Here is an 18,417-nt window from a genome sequence, read left to right on the forward strand (position 1 = left end):
GGACGATATGTAGAGTAGAGCCAATCATTGTATTATTATCTTTGCGATGCCGAAAAACTGAAGAGTTTCTCGGTAAGGTACATTGCAACATCCCACGTTTCTGGACATGTGATTGACCGCCCAGTAAGTTGAGTCTAGGCCACGGTAAGTCAGTTCAAATTCGACAGCCAATCCCTTTCTTTTAGATCGAGATCTGTCCAAACCTCGGCATGCACTTACCAATTGATTTTGCTAATACTTGATCATGTCCGACTTTTGATGTAAATGTTAGACAAGAAGTGACGTGAAAAGTGTAAATTGAAATCATATAGGTAATAGTAGTAGAAGGAAGTGAAAACGGAACTCGACTTCGAGAGACATCTTTTGTATGAACCAGGCATCGAAGCAAGCGGGTGCGAAACCATTGCTAAACCAGCCAAGGCATGATTGCATAGACATAACATTTGCCATTACCAACAAGTTGCAAGCTTTTTGTTCCCTTTCTCAAAAACAAGAAGTTGCAAGCTTTTTGTTCCCTTTCTCAAATCGGCAAAGCGAGAACTTCATGGCTGTCGCTCAAACTAAGACTTGGCGTTTCAGTAGCAGCGTCCTCAATGTGCAGGTCAGAAGCTTCTGCAAAACATGATGCTCGAATGCCATCGCATCTGCGCACATGCCTCTAAACAGCAATAGTAGTGAGTCTTGTTTGTGTCTAACGCTGTTTGGATTAGAAGGCGTTAAATGACACCGCCACAGCAACAAATGGGCAAAATTCCAGGAACTCTGCTGAGACGACTGCATGAAGACTATAACCCAATTCCCATCATCAATTTGTCCAAGCTGATATGAAGAGATAAAAACTAAAACACCTATGCATACTATGAAAAGGAGAGCTGGGAAAAAGCACATCCATCAGACTTGACCACTAACCTTGCTTTCTTTTGAAGGGTTTCTCTGCGGCTGAATACTTAATCGTTTGCCCTTGAGTTCGAACCACCAGCTATGCTACTGGAAGAGCTATCTTGTACACTATGTGGCGATGAACTATGAGTAGAAGAACTCCTTTCTGCAGTGTCATCATCCTTTCTCATAGATTTCATAGATGATCTATGTGGTGACGATGAATCCTGCACAACAATGGATTAGAGTTTTTTTCTCTTTCCATAGTGACAGGTTTTATAGAAAAGGTTCGACAAGGGCAAAAACTGACATTTTCTGTCGCAGACCCAGGTGTCTTCAGCTCCAAGTCTGTTGTGACATCGTTTGAACTACCAGACTTTTCATGCTTCCTCTCCTTGCCTTTGTCGTTTTTATTGCTCGAGACAAGGGACTGATTTCCCATCTGCATAAGCGGATGTGCATAATGGCCCGACAACTGCTCAAACTGCATGTTAGGTGTTGCAAATGGAAGCAAAGTCGAATGGGAGTTAGGGAAGACACTGGAATTTGGAGTTGCATAGAAAGGGTAAGGCTGCATAGGTGGATGAACAGGAATGGGACCAGAAGGCACAGCTACGGGCACTGGATATGGGTATGAAGGTGGGGCCATAACCACTGAGTGATCCATAATGGGCCATGGAAACATGGCTCTAGCTCTCTGCTGATACTGAGCATTAAGGCTCTCGATGTCAGATTTTAGAGAGGCCTTTTCTTCTTTGAGATCATTTTTCTCCTGTGTCAACTATTTTAAGAAGGAAAATAACGTATTACAAGGTGCCCTATGATTTTTAACCTCAAATGAAAAGAGACTAAGCATAAGATCACCTCACGAGATTCTTCACAGAACGTACTATATTCAGCTTTGAGTTGGTTCACCTGAGCAGTTAAATCCTTCAGCAGTTGTACAGTATCTGATAAAATTGTCGCTTTGTCATTTTTTGGCCTATCAGGATCTGCAAGTGGAAGTAGATTTCTCTTAAGATATTATTATAGTGAGAGTTTTTCTTTTAACACTTCAAAAATGTGCACACAGGGTATAACAGATTGATAATCAAAAGCTAAGGACATTTGCTTATGGCAAATCTCATTAAACTATCAGCATTCAGCTCATGATTCAGATTGTTGAACAGAGGAAAATTTACAGCTTCAGTGCCAAGTCAGCAGTAGGAACAGGAATATTTTAACAAACTTCTACTTCAAGAGTTGACAAATTTTCTTAAAATCTAGCCTGAGTACCAAAAGAGAAAACAGTGCTTCTAACTTCTTAAGGTATACAACTTAGGAAGTTTCAAATTACATTAATTTCATGCCTTATCTACTAAATATGGGGCGAAACCATTGCCAAAGGTGATTTGAGCATCCTACAAACATTGATAAAATAGACTTTGCTAAATAAATTGGCAAAGTCGTCGCTTTAACTGTCTAACTTTTTGAAAACAATGAAGATACCAATGACAACGCTTTTAAATAATGCAACTAGAGTTGACTGTCTTTTCCTTTATAAGTCAGTGCCTGAGTTAACTGTCTATGTTCATTGTATAAATGAAAGAGAGCAATTTAAAAAACAACATTGGCAGAGTAGAAAGCTGAAGTAGGATGTAGCATATTTTCTATAATTTTCAGTAAAAACTTGTGAGAACCACGCACTTTCCACAGAGAAGACACAAAGGGAAAAAGGCTGGATAAAGATCCTTGACAAGTAAATGGTGAATGTGAGGTAGCATGCACCAATGGCAAAGCCCAACAAAAGACTCACAAGAGACTGAGGACAAAAAACAGAAGGCAGCACATACTTTAAGTTTAGGTAGAGATTAACCAGCTAAGAAGAGCTAAATTGCTACAACACATACACAAAGGGATTGATTAAAAACATCTCAAAAGATTAAACTATCAACTTGGGAATTTTAGATAGGAATTTAAGACCTCAACAACCTAGATCGAAATATAAGAGGATTTATGTGCAACCTAAAAATAATTTTCTTATTAGTATGTTAGCCAATAAAGTAAAGCACGAAGAGCCAGTGCTTCCGAAATGCAAAGGAGACATCAAGTGATAAACTAATCCATCAACAGAGTAACATCATGGTATTCTTACAAAGGTACAGGGAAGAAGTCATCATGATCAATGGCCCTTCAACAGGTCTCGTCATGAAATTTTGACAAATCAAGGTTGAAAAAAGAGAAGAAGTCGTCTTACTTATCGCAAACTATAATAAAAGAAATGATGTATCCATGTATAAAGACTATAAAGCAACTACAGACACTATACTAATACACCCAATGCAGTGAGAGCATAACAAGCAAGAAACACATATCAACACTCCTTCACAATTAATAGAAGGCATAAGCATCACCTAGCGTATTTCCCAACTCGATAAAGTGCTCGTTCAGTCGATCCCTCCTCAATTTCTCACGGCCTGCCTTCTGACTTTTCAACACAGCAACTTCATCCCTCCTGCATCCAGAGAAAAAAAAAATTGCATCAAAAACCAATGTCTCTATTTAGTCAGGTGAAAAAGGATGTCTCCATTATGAAGTCCCCTTTAGCTTACTTCTTCTGGTTTTTGTTTTCTTCTTCTTGTTTTCTTTTGCCCCTAGTCTTAGCAAAATCCAGAGAGTTCAATAGAAAAAAGAGTGATTTCTATTAAAAAGAAAAAAGCTTATGCTTAATCAGCCTCTAAGTCAAATTCCTATTGACAACTCGTTAGCGAAACAAGACGATATAGAAAGTTCCCAAAACTAGTGCCTGGACATTGCAACATTCTGCCTTCGAAGTGAATGCTATACTCAGCAAAGCAATTCAACCATAGCCACAGAGAGAGAGAGAGAGAGAGAGAGAGAGACCGAACAATAAGCACATATAGAAAAGAACCCAGAATCCTTTTTCCTAAATTATCCTCGTAATCGACAAAATTTGGGTCCTAACTTCACCCACGTATAAGCACATATAGAAAAGAACCCAGAATTCTTTTTCCTAAACCATCATCGTAATCGACAAAATCCGGGTCCTAAATTTCACCCACGTAAGCAAGTCGAGAACCGAATTGAAAGATTTGTCGTGGGTCGGAGGCCAGAACCTGGAAGTGGAGGGAACGGGATGCTCCGGAGGTGCATTTGGGGTTCGCGCGGATTGAAGCAGCGAGAGAGAATCCGGGTTCGGCGGGTGATGCATCTGGTGCAGGCTGGCACGAGATGGCGGCGAGATCGCGATAAAGTTCGAGTCTTTTTCGGAGCTCGCGTTATCCCGAAGGGAGACGATGGAGAAGAACAGTGGGAGAGGAGAAGAAAGAAAAATTGGATCTTTTATCTTAACTGGATTGGTCTCTCTCTCCTGGACCCAAAACAAAAACCTCGTGAATCTCTTCGTTGGTTTTCTGTTTTTACCGGTCTAATACGGACAAAACAAGGGGGGCGCAGGATTGAATTTTCCTGCATGTGTTTCATACTTTGTAATCATTACCTTTTGTCATTTTTTTTTTTAATGGTTTCCACTCCGATTACACCAAGGCGAAAACGGGTCAAGCCACTTTTGGTCTCGACTCGATGATTACTCGAGATCCACTCACCTTGTTTTGTACCAACTCGAGTTTGAATCATTTGAACAAGCATCTAGTCGAGTTTAGTTCAAGTTCGACTATACTTGGATCGACAAGTTCATGAGTCCAATCGAGCTTTCATTATTTTTTCAATAGTATTTATGAAAAAAAAGACACATGAGTTATTAAATCATATATTTATAAGAAAAATTGTTCAAAAATCTTAAATTTTACCAATTTAGTTGTAAATTTTTCAATTTTATTAATTAAGTATTAAATATTTTCACTTTTTACCAATTAAATTCATATAACAAATTTTGATTAGAAATCACTTATGTGAATAATAGTAATACTATGTAGGATGGTTTACGCTAATATTGATAATTTTCAATCACATTTTTTATTTTTTTATTTTTCCTTTCTTATTTCTCTTGTCAATGGCTGACCACGAGCAATGGTCAAACTAACTAGCCTCACCTGGGCCTCGCCAAGTTAGATCTTGCAAGGCCGACCCTCGCTTGGTCAAGTCGACCCTTGCCTAGCTAGGCCTTGCCTATGGCAAGCACAACCACCTAATCATCGGCAAAGGAAGAAGAAAGAGAAAAAAAAAAAGGAAAAAAAAAGAAAATAAGAAAATAAACAGAAAATAAATAACAAATAATTGAAATAAAATAATAACATATTATTTAAAATTATATGTATCGGCACCAATCGTATTATATAAGACAACTAGCATCCATTTCATCAATTCCAAGTAAAATTAATTAAATAGAGTCAATTAGCAAAATATAAAAAAAAAATCATAACTAAATTAGTAAAAGTGTAATAAATTTAGAACTTTTTGGACAATCTTTCATATATTACACCCTCGTACACATAAATGCATGAAAAATGTCCAAGTTTATTATACTTTAGCTCAATCTCGAGTTCATATATAATTCAAATATACCCGGTTGAGTCTGAATACTTGGATTTTCTATCTTAATCAAGCTTGAACCAAAATTTTGAACCCTGATCAAACTTGAGTTAAGTTCCAATCCTAAGTATGCAAGTAAGGCCGAGTTCGAGCTTGACATTGGCATGGAAAGAAAAGAGGCACGAATGACGAAATTGACACCAACTCCTGAGTTCGAGCTTAGATAAGGGTTTAAATTGAAGAACGCGCAAAAGAAAAGTGTAGCACGACAAAAGAGAAAACACGTGAAGGAATCAATTAATGTATCCGTCATCAAACCTCGATCGGATTTGACAAAAAGAAAATGAGAAATCAAAGTTTTTTTGTCATGACAAAAATGGGAAAACTACTCACATTGCATTGTCGACATGGAAGTCACGGTCAATCGTGTTTTCTCATGACAAAAATGGGAAAATTACTCACATTGCATTGTCGACGTGGAAGTCACGGTCAATCGTGCAAAATGCAGAGAGAGAGAGAGAGAGAGAGATGGCGGAGGCAGGGAACACTGTGGAGACGGCCTTGGCCTTCTTCCCACCCTCTCGAATTCACCGATGCTTCGTGCTCGCGCCGATGCAAATCAAATCGCTATTATTTTTTACTTTAGTGAGTTAATTTATCCAAAACTAATTCTTTTATCATAAAAAAATTCAAATCGGTACATCTGTTATAAATTTACCTAATACTAATTTTTTGAATAGTGATGACTTTACCATTCATTAGCTTCTATTAAATTAAATTAATACAACAAGAAATCTCAAATTAGTACACGTGCAACAAATGGAACATAAAATATCAAACAAGTACACTCGTCAACTATCACGTGTTATTAAATTCAACAATTTGACAGTAAAATTTAACCAAAATTAACAAAAGGTAAATTTGTCACACATGAATTGATTTTGGGTTTTTTGTGATAAAAAAATTAGTGATTTTTTGTGATATTAATCCCACTTTAGTTTGTCTTTCCTTCTAAATTTTGCACTCACAATTGGACACCTTTAGGACAGGTAGTTACATATGTAATCTTAGATAATTTTATAATCCATTAATTTCTTAAATAATAGTATAAATTCTATTGATAAATAAATTGTAATTTTTTTATTATTATTTTTTTATCTTACAGAAAGGAGGTTCTAAAATTGTAGGAGCAGAAAGATGGTGGATCTAACCAAAAAAAAAAAGACAACCTTCTGGCCAATAAAATAACCTTGTCTCAGGCAAACTGGCCCTTTGACATTAAAAGACTTCAACTGAACAGGTCCAAAATGACCTGGAAAATTTCGGTAATTGATAAATTGACTCTTGCAAAAAATAATATCGGCTCATATCCCAGATTTAGAATAGAGTTTCGTATTTGAAAACGATCGATCTGCTCCAAGAGTAGTCTCCTCTCTTGGCTTCAATTTTCCATTCATGCAGATCCGCTTTATCATCTCCCAATCCGGATATATTACTCGAAGAAGATCACAGTACTGATTTATTTAGCAGTACGTATGTCTTATGATTTTCCAATGAGAGAAAAACAAAGAAAAGGAACTTCATGCCGAAAGCGTATTTGATAAATTAACATATTGTATACCTTAAGAATTTATTTATTTTTTTGGCTGAAACACCTTCGGAATTCACTCATTCTAACATCCGATTCCACACACGTTCAACTTCACTCATACAACACTGTGAAAAAAAAGAAAGAAAGAAAAAAGAAAAAAGAAAAGAACTGTGATCCACTGATTTTATTTTCTCCACTCCACCATGCCATCCCACTTTTCCTCTTAACTCCACGTATTTCATTGATCGAAGTCGAAGGCATTATTACAGCAAGCGCATCCTGAAGCAGACCTTCAGTATTTGGCTAAATCAAAGGACGTCCTGCTTATATCAGGAAATAATTTTTTGCAAGAACCTAAGAATGAGGTGGGAATGGAGGTAGAACAGGCAACTTTCCGAGTTTGGGGTGTTTGAAGTACTTTGGTGGGATTGTGGGGAAAGGAGGGAGCATAGGAAGTGGTGGGCATGGAGGCTTAGTGAAAGGAGGGATCGTCGGGATTGGAGGTAGCGGTTTGATCGGAATAGGTGGCGGAAGCGGCTTCTTGAAAACAGGAATTGGTGGTGGGAGAGACTTCTTGAAAGGAGGGATCTTTGGGATTGGAGGTAGCGGTTTGATTGGAATAGGTGGCGGAAGCGGCTTCTTGAATGTAGGGATTGGTGGTGGGAGTGGCTTCTTGAAAACGGGAATTGGTGGTGGTAGAGGCTTAGTGAAAGGAGGGATCTTTGGGATCGGAGGTAGCGGTTTGATTGGAATAGGCGGCGGAAGCGGCTTCTTGAAAACGGGAATTGGTGGTGGGAGTGGCTTCTTGAAAACGGGAATTGGTGGTGGGAGAGGCTTAGTGAAAGGAGGGATCTTTGGGATTGGAGGTAGCGGTTTGATTGGAATAGGCGGCGGAAGCGGCTTCTTGAAAACGGGAATTGGTGGTGGGAGTGGCTTCTTGAAAACGGGAATTGGTGGTGGGAGAGGCTTACTGAAAGGAGGGATCTTTGGGATCGGAGGTAGCGGTTTGATTGGAATAGGCGGCGGAAGCGGCTTTCTTGAAAACGGGAATTGGTGGTGGGAGTGGCTTCTTGAAAACGGGAATTGGTGGTGGGAGCGGCTTCTTATATACGGGAACTGGGGGAGGTAGTGGCTTCTTGAATATGGGGATCGGGGGAGGTAGCGGCTTCTTGAATGGCGGGGGAAGGGGCTTCTTGAATACGGGGACTGGGGGTGGCAGCGGCTTCTTAAATACAGGGACTGGGGGTGGGAGTGGCTTCTTGAATGGCGGGGGAAGCGGCTTGAATACGGGGACTGGGGGTGGCAGCGGCTTCTTGAATATGGGGATCGGGGGAGGTAGCGGCTTCTTGAATGGCGGGGGAAGGGGCTTCTTGAATACGGGGATTGGGGGTGGCAGCGGCTTCTTGAATACAGGGACTGGGGGTGGGAGCGGCTTCTTGAATGGCGGCGGAAGCGGCTTCTTAAATACGGGGACTGGGGGTGGTAGCGGCTTCTCGAATGGCGGCGGAAGCGGCTTCTTGAACTTTGGAATTGTGGGTGGGCATGGTTTCTTCACCTTGGGGATCGGTGGTGGGAGTGGTTTCTTGAATTTCGGCACTGGGGGAGGCAACGGCTTCTTGAACACTGGTACAGGTGGCGGGAGCGGCTTCTCGTACACCGGCACTGGAGGTGGCAATGGGGGAGGCAACGGCTTCTTGAACACTGGTACAGGTGGCGGGAGCGGCTTCTCGTACACCGGCACTGGAGGTGGCAATGGCTTTTTGTACACTGGCACTGGTGGCGGCAATGGCTTCTTGAACACAGGGATTGGCGGAGGGAGAGGCTTCTTGAAGAACGGCACCGGCGGAGGGAGGGGCTTCTTATAGATTGGAGGGAATGGAGGGAGGGGTTTCTTGTAGATTGGAGGGAATGGGGGGAGTACCTTCGGTGGGAACGGAGGGAGGGGCTTCTTGTAGATTGGAGGGAATGGAGGTAGTACTTTCGGTGGGAAAGGAGGGAGGGTCTTTGGTGGGAATGGGGGCCATGGGTGGCCAAAATCCTTTACTGGAGGCAACTTTGTAAACGGAGGGTAATTGAAGAAGGGCCAAAAGAAGGCTGAAGCACAAGTGGAGGATGCAATCTTGAGCTTGCCAGATAGGCCAAAAGTGTGCTTGCCATTGGCTTTGGACTTGAGGACTATCTTTGAAGACTCTAGGCCATCATGGGCAGGGCATGGGGTGGCTTGTGCACTGTGAAGCTGTGCATAGCACTCTTCTTTGAGCTTGCCACCTTCCACCATCTCCTCTGGGAGCGAGACCTGGAACTTGCCCTCTCCATCCAACTCCCCAACTGCTCTGTGCTCGAACTTGCCTTTCGCGGTCTTGCACTCAATGCTCACTCGAATCCCTTTGACAAAAGATCAAACATGCACAAACAGATTGTTCGATCATTTAGAACTTCGATATCTCTACAGAAATTATCATAGGAGCAATGACACAATTGCCCTAGAGAAGCGGAGTGAGTGTAATGCATGCAGATTTAAGCAATTGCATGCGTTGTAGCCTAATTGCATGCATTGCATGGACAAGCGAAAGAGCTGTTCTTAGTAGGGAACAAGAAGGGTAAATAAATGGAGTACCAGAAAATGCCTGGCTGAGCTTGACGTTTCTCTGCGCACAGTCGCTACATTCCATGGCACCAACGACCTCCACAGTCGTGTCGTCTCCATGGCAGACTGTGGCAGCTAACAGCAAGAACAGAGAAAGTATTCCCAATATTCTCATTGGAACCCGTGCTCGGTTCCCCCGATGAGTTACGGGAAAACCCCGAACACCAAAAAATAAAAAAGAGAGAACGAACTCTCTCGAGCTTTAAGAGAGAGTCTCCTTTTAGCGCTTGGAGTCAAGCGCTCTACATATGATATCACTCTCAGGCTTGTGGTTATATAATGATGCTTGCGCGAGCTAGGGTCTAAGCATCAATGGCTTCTTCACCGACACTGCAGTAAAGGGCCTCACATGGAGTTTAGGGACCAATTTTAAGATGAGCCGTTGATAATAGGAGGCTCAGGAAAAAGACCCTAAAACATGTGCGAGGCCACGTTATCGAGACTCTGCATTGAAAGCTCTCAACTGCTATCTCTATCTATCTTTAAAGCCCTAACAGTTGTCTGGTTTTTGCTGAGTTGTGCCGACTGGGTGGAAACGGAGCCAAATTTTGATGACATATCCATGATGAAATGCCGATTGTATACCTACCCGGAGCTTCATTGAGCCTGATTTTCCTAACAAAATAGTTTGTTCACTGACCGCTCAGCCATCGAATCAGTGCATGCAAGATTGAGTTAACGCTGAACCCATATAAGGGAAAAATCAATTGCATGGTACTGTTTATGCAGCGGAAGGTTGGTGCTTATATGGGTTTGAAACATTCTAAATACTTACCAAAGAAAGAATCAGCCGCACAAATTACAATTCTTATTTACTTCCAATTAAGTCACTTAAATTGCTTTTCTGAAAATCATCTACTCTGGCCAAATTACATTCATAAATTTAAGCATCTCACACAAAAGCTCACTCGTGCGATGCGTATTATAGAGCTTCAACGCTATTTGAGTTATACTTGACCACCTTAACCCTAATTAACCTAAAGTCTAGCTGAAGAATGCTTGCACCGGGTCGAAATTGGGTTAGATTTTGCATAAACTCAGCGGCTGGAGAGGTAGGATCCAAGCCTGCTCACCACCTCTCATGAATACTTTTTATTCAAATTTCAGGACTTCGACTTCAACTAGTGTGTTGGAGGCACCTCTTCGCAGTCCTTCTTCACCCAAGTACATAATAAATATCTGACAGCGCCTGTTGAGAGGTTCTTTTTATTTGATTTTACCCCGTGAAATAAGACGAAAGCTGATCATTCAATTTGCCGAGAACTGTTAGGGTACGAACTTCTTCATTGCATGTGCATTTATGAAGTGTAGTTCCCGCAGAAACAGCTCGAAAGCACAAACAAAGTCATGCTTGGCAATGTCGAAATGTCAAACCCATCTTGTGAATTCACTCGTGCGCACAACTAAAAGTTTTCCTTTTGAAACGCGTGGACTTCGTCAGATGCAATTTTTTAAAGCATTTTGTTAAAAAATAACCCGAAGCAACAAAACAACGAAAGATGATCGTTTGCCGATGCAGCATTTTACTCCCGTCGAGTGTAATCAAATATTTTTTAAAAATTTCAATTCATTTTACTCGTTAACAATACCTTTTTAGAAATCCCACCGGTGGATAGCTATGTTGGTCGTGCTTTACTAACTCAATGCCAAGAAAAAGAGTTCCAATCTCTAACACATCTTAAGTGGGGGTATGGGGGCCATGGTGGTGGGATCATGCTAACCTCCTTCCAGGTATAATCGGTGGTCTATGTTGGGCCTAGCAGGCCTGCGGCAATCGTGAGCACCCGTAAAGTGTGGTAGGCCGAATTCTGGATATAAAAAAAATAAAGAAAAAAACATTTTTAGAAATGAGATAAAGATAATTTATTTATGCACCTGCAAGTGACCCCTCAAGCTGAAATCTTGCGCCTATTGCATCTATCCGCATGATTGAGAGAGCAATTAATTTACGATAAGAAGGGAAAAAAGAGAGACCTGAAAGTGACGCGAGTGGCCAGACTGTAGTCATTGGACCCACACTGGTTGAATGTTCTTGCATTTAATTTTGCACAGTAATATCGTTGGTGGTGGACATAGATTTCAAGCATTATTAGTAATATTATGGAAGAACTGAAAGTATTTTCACTGAGGATAAATCAATGATTAGGCAGAGCACCCCTGTCTTTATTCAAATTTAGGGTGCATTTGTTTCGTAAAAAATATTTTTACAAAATGATTGCTTGAATCATTTATATAACTGAATTATTTCATCATCTACAAAAACGTTAAAATATAAATTGCTGTTTATATTGAAAACATTTATTATTTATTATTTATTTTAAGCGATACAAGTAATCATTTTAAAAAAAAAATTGAATAGTTCATTTTTTTGCGAAATAAATAGAGACTTAGTCAAATTTTACCATATGAATGCTACTTGTGAGAAATGCGTCCATTTAAGCAATTTAATCTCTCCATGTGAGGAGAGTTTGCAATTAGCTAATCTCATAAATAGCACATGTTGTTGTCAATTTTGGTTTGATGGCTATATCGGAAAAACTTTAGCTCATAATTACCATTCTTTTAAGGGAAAAAGCTACAAAAAAATCTCAAAATTGATCAAAAGTGACAAATTTACCTCAAACTTTTTTTTTGTAACATGAAAAACCCCAAACTTTACTAACCGTAACACATTTACTCCACCAATGACATTTTCATCTTCTTCTTTTTCTTTTTCTTTTCTTTTTTTCTTTTCCTTTTGTTTCCCATGTTTTCCTTCTTCTCTCTTCCCTCCGCCGGCCATGGCAGAGGGAAGCCAGACTCAAGCAAGGCCGGCCCCTGCTAGCGTCAAGTGAGGACAGCCCTCGCCTGGGTGTTGCCCTCGCCAACACAGGCGAGGACAACCCTCGCTAGATCTGGCAAGGGCAGCCTTTGCCTAGTCGATTTGGCGAGGGTGGCCCTTGTTAGCATCGGGCGAGGGCTATCCTCACCTGGGCTAGCGAGGGCACCCCTCACCTAACCTAGCCAAGGGCGGCCCTAACTAGCCCAAGCGAGGGCGACTCTCGCCCAATGCCGGGGAGGGTAGCCCTAGCTTGAGTCTGGCTTCTTTTGCTTTGGTCGGCAGAGAGAAGAGAGAAAAAGAAGAAGAAAAGAAAAAAAAATTAAAAGGCAAAAGATGAAAATGCCTTATAGTTTAGGATAAATATGTCATATAAATACAAATTCAGGGTTTTTTATATCATAAAAAAAAAATGAGGTCAATGCGTCACGTTAGTAAAGTTTGGGGTTTTTCATGTTTAAAAAAAATTGGTAAATTTATCACTATGGGTAAAGTTTAGGGTTTTTTTTTTTTTTTGGTTTTTTCCCCTCATTTAATGATATAGATACGAAAAGTAACTATTTTTTCAGTTAAAGCACAAAACGAAGGCACGAGTTGCATGCAAAGAGAAACAGTGAAGAAAAAAATAATACTAATAAAGGATAAAAGAGTATGTCTGGATTTGTTCCATTTATATATTTTTACTTGTCTTAAACGAAAGATAAAAAAAAATTATGAACGCCTGACAATTATTTTGAAATTATATTTAGGAGGCAAGAGATTCATTGATTATTTACCAATCATCTTAATAATCACTAATCACGATGTTGTCCACGCACAATTATACGTGATCAGTGGATGTTTCAAATATGTAATGGGTTTTTAAGTGGAATTGTTTCGGAAAAATATGAGGCCAAGGTGGCTTTCGGGTTGGCGTAATTAATAGAATAGATGGATAATCAAAAGGGATCACCTAAATCATGGATTTAAATATGTTTGGAAACATTATTGTCATGCGAGATGCAGCTCAAATCCATGGAACTTTTCAGATGTGACATGCGACATTACATGGACGTGGAAGTTATTTTGGCTCTCTTGTATAACTTTCTATACGTTGATTTTGTCTTGATATTTTCCATTTATATACTTAATGAAAAGGAAACCAAATGGAGATGCCACAATCAAGAAATTAAGAGCACTCACGCATCACCAAGATCCTTTAGACCAAAAGTCACGTTTAAGGTTGACAATATATATATTAGCAGACCAAAATCCAACTCCTAAATACGTTCTTTTCCCAATGCTTTGACATTTCGGATCAGTGACAGAACGGCAATGGGGGCCAGAAGCGACAAAGGCCAACTCCATGTTAGCCAGGACATTAAGGGTTGGAAGTTGGAATGGGTGCTCTCTTTATTAGTCCAACCTATGTGGTAAATGGAGCAACCAAAGTGGTTGAGTTAGATGTTGATTTTTGTTATTTTTAATGTTAAATTTGGAGATATATATTATTAAATAAGTTGATGTCACCATATGTGGGCATGTCGAAGCCCTTTCTCAGATTGCGTGGGATCAAAATTTATTGTAATGTGTACACACAGATCTTCAGTCTAGAAAAGGAGAGATAGAACTGGTTTCCCCAATAACTCATTCATCTTGAGATCACATGAGCAATGGATTCTCGAGAGATTGAGATTTCATTTATGGAGATCCAAAAAGAAAAAAAGAAAAAAAAAAAAAAAGTTAGGGATTTACTGGTTATCAAAAGACAGTGTGTTTTTAATAAGAAAAAGTGCACTACAGTAAAAAAAGAAAACAGTTTTTTTTAGTAAGAAATGAGTTTATGTAGGGTGACACCATACTGTGCTAAACAAGAAAAACTACCAAAAATTCATAAACTTATTGTATTTATACCTATCTAGTCTTAAACCTTTCAACTTAGCAAATTTAATCTCAAACTTTTTGACAATTTGTCAATTAAATCTTTGTCACCAATTTTGGCAGAAATTATTGACGTGATACCAATTGTCTTACGTAGCATAGTCAGTGTTCTTGAATTTTTTATTTTTATTTTTCCTTTTTGCAATTGTGTCGATGAGAGTTATCAATGACCCTTGCTAGCTGCAATGGACTTGCCCAGGCCCTTTGTGGTCCCACCAGCTACAAGCGAGGGCGAAAAAGACTCGTCATATATGGATGAGAGTTGCTAGTAGCCCTCATCAGCACAACGGGAAAGAAAAAGGTGAAGGAAAAAATGGAAAATTTAAAAAAAAATCGATGATAAAAAAATTATAGAAATTATCCACGCGTTCCATACAAGACAGCTGTCATCCATGTCAATCATTTACAGCATAAATTACCTGGAATGACTAAATTGACAACTTATCAGAAGATTAAGAATCAAATTGGCTAAAATAAAAGAATTAAGGTTGAATTGACATTGAGACAACTACATATAGGTTTAGGAATTTTTATTTATTTTTTCCAAGTACTAGGGAGGCCACCGATCTCTAAGCCGCTCTCCTTGCATCAGGAAGAGGGTAAAGCCATGACTGCCTAACGCGAGGAGGAGGTGGATAGGGTTAGCGAAGAAATTGCGAGGGCAGAAGGGGTCGATCGAGAGTGAACGCTCTTTGAGGAGCATACCTTAGTACGAACGAATTGTGACATAAACATGTGAGTTATAGACAAATGCAGCTATCATATTAATTTTCTTTTCTAGGGGCAGTTCTACTTCTTTATCTTTTTTCGGCCCTTTTTTTTTCTTTTATTTCCCCCTCCCCCCTTTTCTTTGATTCATAATGGAATGTGTTCACACCTCGATTTGTTAATGTTTAGAAATTTAATTGGTTAATCAGTAGTTTGACCTAAACCTTATAACCATAGATCAAAACTATGCAAAAAAGAAAATTATTTTTGCAACCTTAAAGACAATTGATCCCAGTAATCTTCTTCACGATCTTTATACTGATATCAATTCACTCAAATCAAATAGTCAGCTCAGAATGTATTGATTTTTGGATATCTAACCACTCAACTTTGACATTCACCGGTAGTATCCTCTTCTTTTTTTTTTTTTTTGTCAATCCTATTATATTCTTATTTTAACTTTCTCAAAGAAGGTGGATATTCGAACTTCCACCTCCCCCTTCCATATTTGAAGGGTGGCTACTGGGGCAAATCCCAGTGGTTTAGTATCTTCTTTTCTTTCAGTAACTTTTTCTGAAAAATCGTGATAAGAGTACAAATCATTCAATTCTTTTCTGGTTTAGTATCTTCTTTTGTTTCAATGACTTTTTCTAAAAAATCGTGATAAGAGTACAAATCATTCAATTCTTTTCTGGTTTAGTACCTTCTTTTGTTTCAATGACTTTTTCTAAAAAATCGTGATAAGAGTACAAATCATTCAATTCTTTTCTCAGTGCACACTATCTTGGTTAGAACTTTAATAGACGTGACTTGAACCAACTACATTTCACGGATATTAAGTTATAGTCTTCATGTGGAAAACATGATATATATATGTATAATTATATAAATGCTTGTGTGTTAATAAAAGAGAGTAACATTGAATTAATTGCATGAGTACTAGACCGACACTCGGGGGTTGACTCGACACTGCTGAATACATTTGTAATGTTGCAGCCAATAGATTATTGACAATACATCGTTATACCTTTCTGACTGCAGAAAATTGGAGGAAGGGCAAGTAAGCGTTCGATAAAAACCTGATTATGATTAAGTAACAGAAAGTGCCCAAATTGAAGATATACACACTCCCTCTTTTGTAAACTTTACACATTTTGTTTTGTGGCTAAATTAATATGTTAAAAAGAAAACGACGATTGGGCTAGATTTTCCTTAGCTGTGGATGACATGTCTAAGCACTGATGCTTGTAACTAGAGCCACAACACCAATGACCAGAGCTTGAGGAGCTGCAGCTGCGAACAAAGATGCACTCGGCACAGTTGGGCAATGAACTATGGGCCTCTAAATGTCTTCCTGTCAAAGTTGAAGTGATTTTGGCAAATGCAATTTCGAAAACTTCTGAGCTAAAACTGGCATTTCCTATTGACTTTGAGCATTTCTTGGAATACTAATTGGATTTTTTTCCTTCCAATTTTACCCTTGCTAAATTATCTAAATTCTAGTTTTGCCCTCACTAACTTCATTGGGCATGATTGTATGATGATGCCAACAAGCCCAAGTCTAACCGATGGCGAACCAAATTGCCTCGCCTGAGGTCGTGCTACCTCAAGTGACCCTTGCTTGGGGTCATGGTGGCCTAGCCCCGAAGCTAAGTGGCTTGGGCCATGGCCCCAAGACAAGTCATCCTCTCCCATCCTTCCCTCTCCCCTCCTCCAAAAAAAAATTATTTTGAAGATTAGCTTTTAGATTACATATGAAATACTATTTGCACTGGGCGGAAATCCACTCGTGAAAGAGTTTTCCCAAATGCTTCTCCTCCCATCTGCATCACCATCAATTCAAGAATCGGCATAAACCCACCTCACACTAATTGGCCATAAACCAACAAAAAGACAGAATAGAAGAAGCACCTATTCTTAAAGATGTAGGCCTCAGTGAAATTCCAAGATGCTTCAGCCCATTCGATCTCTGAGACCTTGGCAGATTCAGAGGTGAAAATAATATGGAGGCGCCCAATTCGAAAGCTCCGGGGCAGAAGAGACGACAGACGAAGAAGAAGAAGAAGACGACAAGGTACAAAGGATTGATCTTGAGCAAAGGATTGATCTTGAGCAATTAGACGACGAATGGAAAATGGCTACTGGAGCCGGCATTGGTGATGCTCACTACCACGATTCTTTGTCTTGTAGAAATGGTTATTTCACTGTACGAATAATTTTGAAGGTTCTTGGTTTGAGTCGCAGGCATGGGCATTATCTCATGAGGACCGATTGGGATAAATGCGTTCAATTCACATGGATATTATCGTCAAAAAAGGAAGATCCATATGGACAGCTGAAGCCCGTCTAGCTCAGTCGGTAGAGCGCAAGGCTCTTAACCTTGTGGTCGTGGGTTCGAGCCCCACGGTGGGCGTTTTTAGTCTTTTTTTTACACAAAAAAAATTGATCTACACATACACACATTCGTGTTGAGCCCAATTAGCATACTCAGCAGGACCAAAGAGTTCATCTTGGGCCTATTGGGTTTAGGGGTTGGGGGGTATCATTTATATAGGACTTCTACTTGTATCTTTCCTTTTAAAATTAGGATACTAATACAAACAATTCTTGAACTTTGACCTGTTGTATTATGCGATCCATGAACTTTTAATTTATTTAATGTGATTTATAAATTTTTAATTTGTTTTATGCTATCCATGTTTGGTACATATTTGATATAGTTCCTAAATTATATGAAAATATTTCAAAGTAGTCATTCCATTAATTCAAGATCATGAATAATATTGAATATTATGTACCAAAAGTTTAAGAATTATATTGAATAAATTAAAAATTCATGGATTACATTGTAGATTCGGTCAAAGTTTAGAAATCATTTGTGATTTCCCTTCAAAATTTAGAAATGAGGAAAAAAAACTCATTTTAAATTTCATAAAATTTCTAAACAAAGTCATATATATCTCTACAGGTCAATATTTGAGTATTTTCAAAGTATTTTTGAGTGTTTTGTGCTGTCAAAGCGTAAGCGTCCTTTAAACTTAAGAAGCGTCAAAAGTTAAAACAAGAAATCACCTCCAAGCAGGCTTCACTTGAAGCACCCCTATCTTAACAATGGTCACTATCATTAGCATCCTATCATATGTCTGAGGCACACATGCATGAAAAATTTTGAGTGGCGAACGCACTCAAAAGATAAATGATTCACAAATTAATCATATTCAAACGAAACGGATTGAACTGGGCAATGTTTTAGGGGCTTCTAATATCCTTGTCGCTCACGTCCAGCCTTGGAAGACTAGGTGATGAAGAGGATGAGCTAATCTCGAGTACATGTAAAAATGAAAAATTACCTATAGCTAGGTT

At 39.3% G+C, this 18,417-nt stretch overlaps 2 protein-coding genes and 1 non-coding gene across 5 annotated transcripts; 1 reads left to right on the plus strand and 2 right to left on the minus strand.

Moving 5' to 3' along the window:
* Positions 1–327: 327 nt before the first annotated feature.
* On the minus strand, positions 328–4,256 carry LOC104453406 (transcription factor bHLH121). Of its 3 annotated transcripts, none has more exons than XM_010067952.3 (6): positions 3,996–4,256; positions 3,273–3,373; positions 1,744–1,871; positions 1,190–1,660; positions 910–1,106; positions 328–774 (listed from the first exon to the last, which is right to left on the minus strand). In XM_010067952.3, exons 1-5 carry the CDS (start codon positions 4,088–4,090, stop codon positions 948–950), a joined length of 954 nt encoding a protein of 317 aa, XP_010066254.2. In that variant the 5' UTR covers positions 4,091–4,256; the 3' UTR covers positions 328–774; positions 910–947. The 3 variants fall into 3 exon arrangements, with proteins under 3 accessions (XP_010066254.2, XP_010066253.2, XP_039172280.1); XM_010067951.3 differs by having other exon boundaries at positions 328–785; XM_039316346.1 differs by having other exon boundaries at positions 328–819.
* Positions 4,257–7,117: 2,861 nt separating this feature from the next.
* On the minus strand, positions 7,118–9,864 carry LOC104430058 (proline-rich protein 4). Its single transcript, XM_039316766.1, has 3 exons — positions 9,579–9,864; positions 8,025–9,346; positions 7,118–7,990 (listed from the first exon to the last, which is right to left on the minus strand). The coding sequence occupies exons 1-3, from the start codon at positions 9,721–9,723 to the stop codon at positions 7,316–7,318; spliced, it is 2,142 nt and encodes a 713-aa protein (XP_039172700.1). The 5' UTR covers positions 9,724–9,864; the 3' UTR covers positions 7,118–7,315.
* Positions 9,865–17,394: 7,530 nt separating this feature from the next.
* TRNAK-CUU lies at positions 17,395–17,467 on the plus strand. The gene has a single exon. It is a non-coding gene; the product is annotated as a tRNA-Lys (tRNA).
* The last annotated feature ends 950 nt before the right edge of the window (positions 17,468–18,417 follow it).

This window comes from Eucalyptus grandis, chromosome 7 (genome assembly GCF_016545825.1).
Source record: "Eucalyptus grandis isolate ANBG69807.140 chromosome 7, ASM1654582v1, whole genome shotgun sequence".
Taxonomy (NCBI): Eukaryota; Viridiplantae; Streptophyta; class Magnoliopsida; order Myrtales; family Myrtaceae; genus Eucalyptus; species Eucalyptus grandis.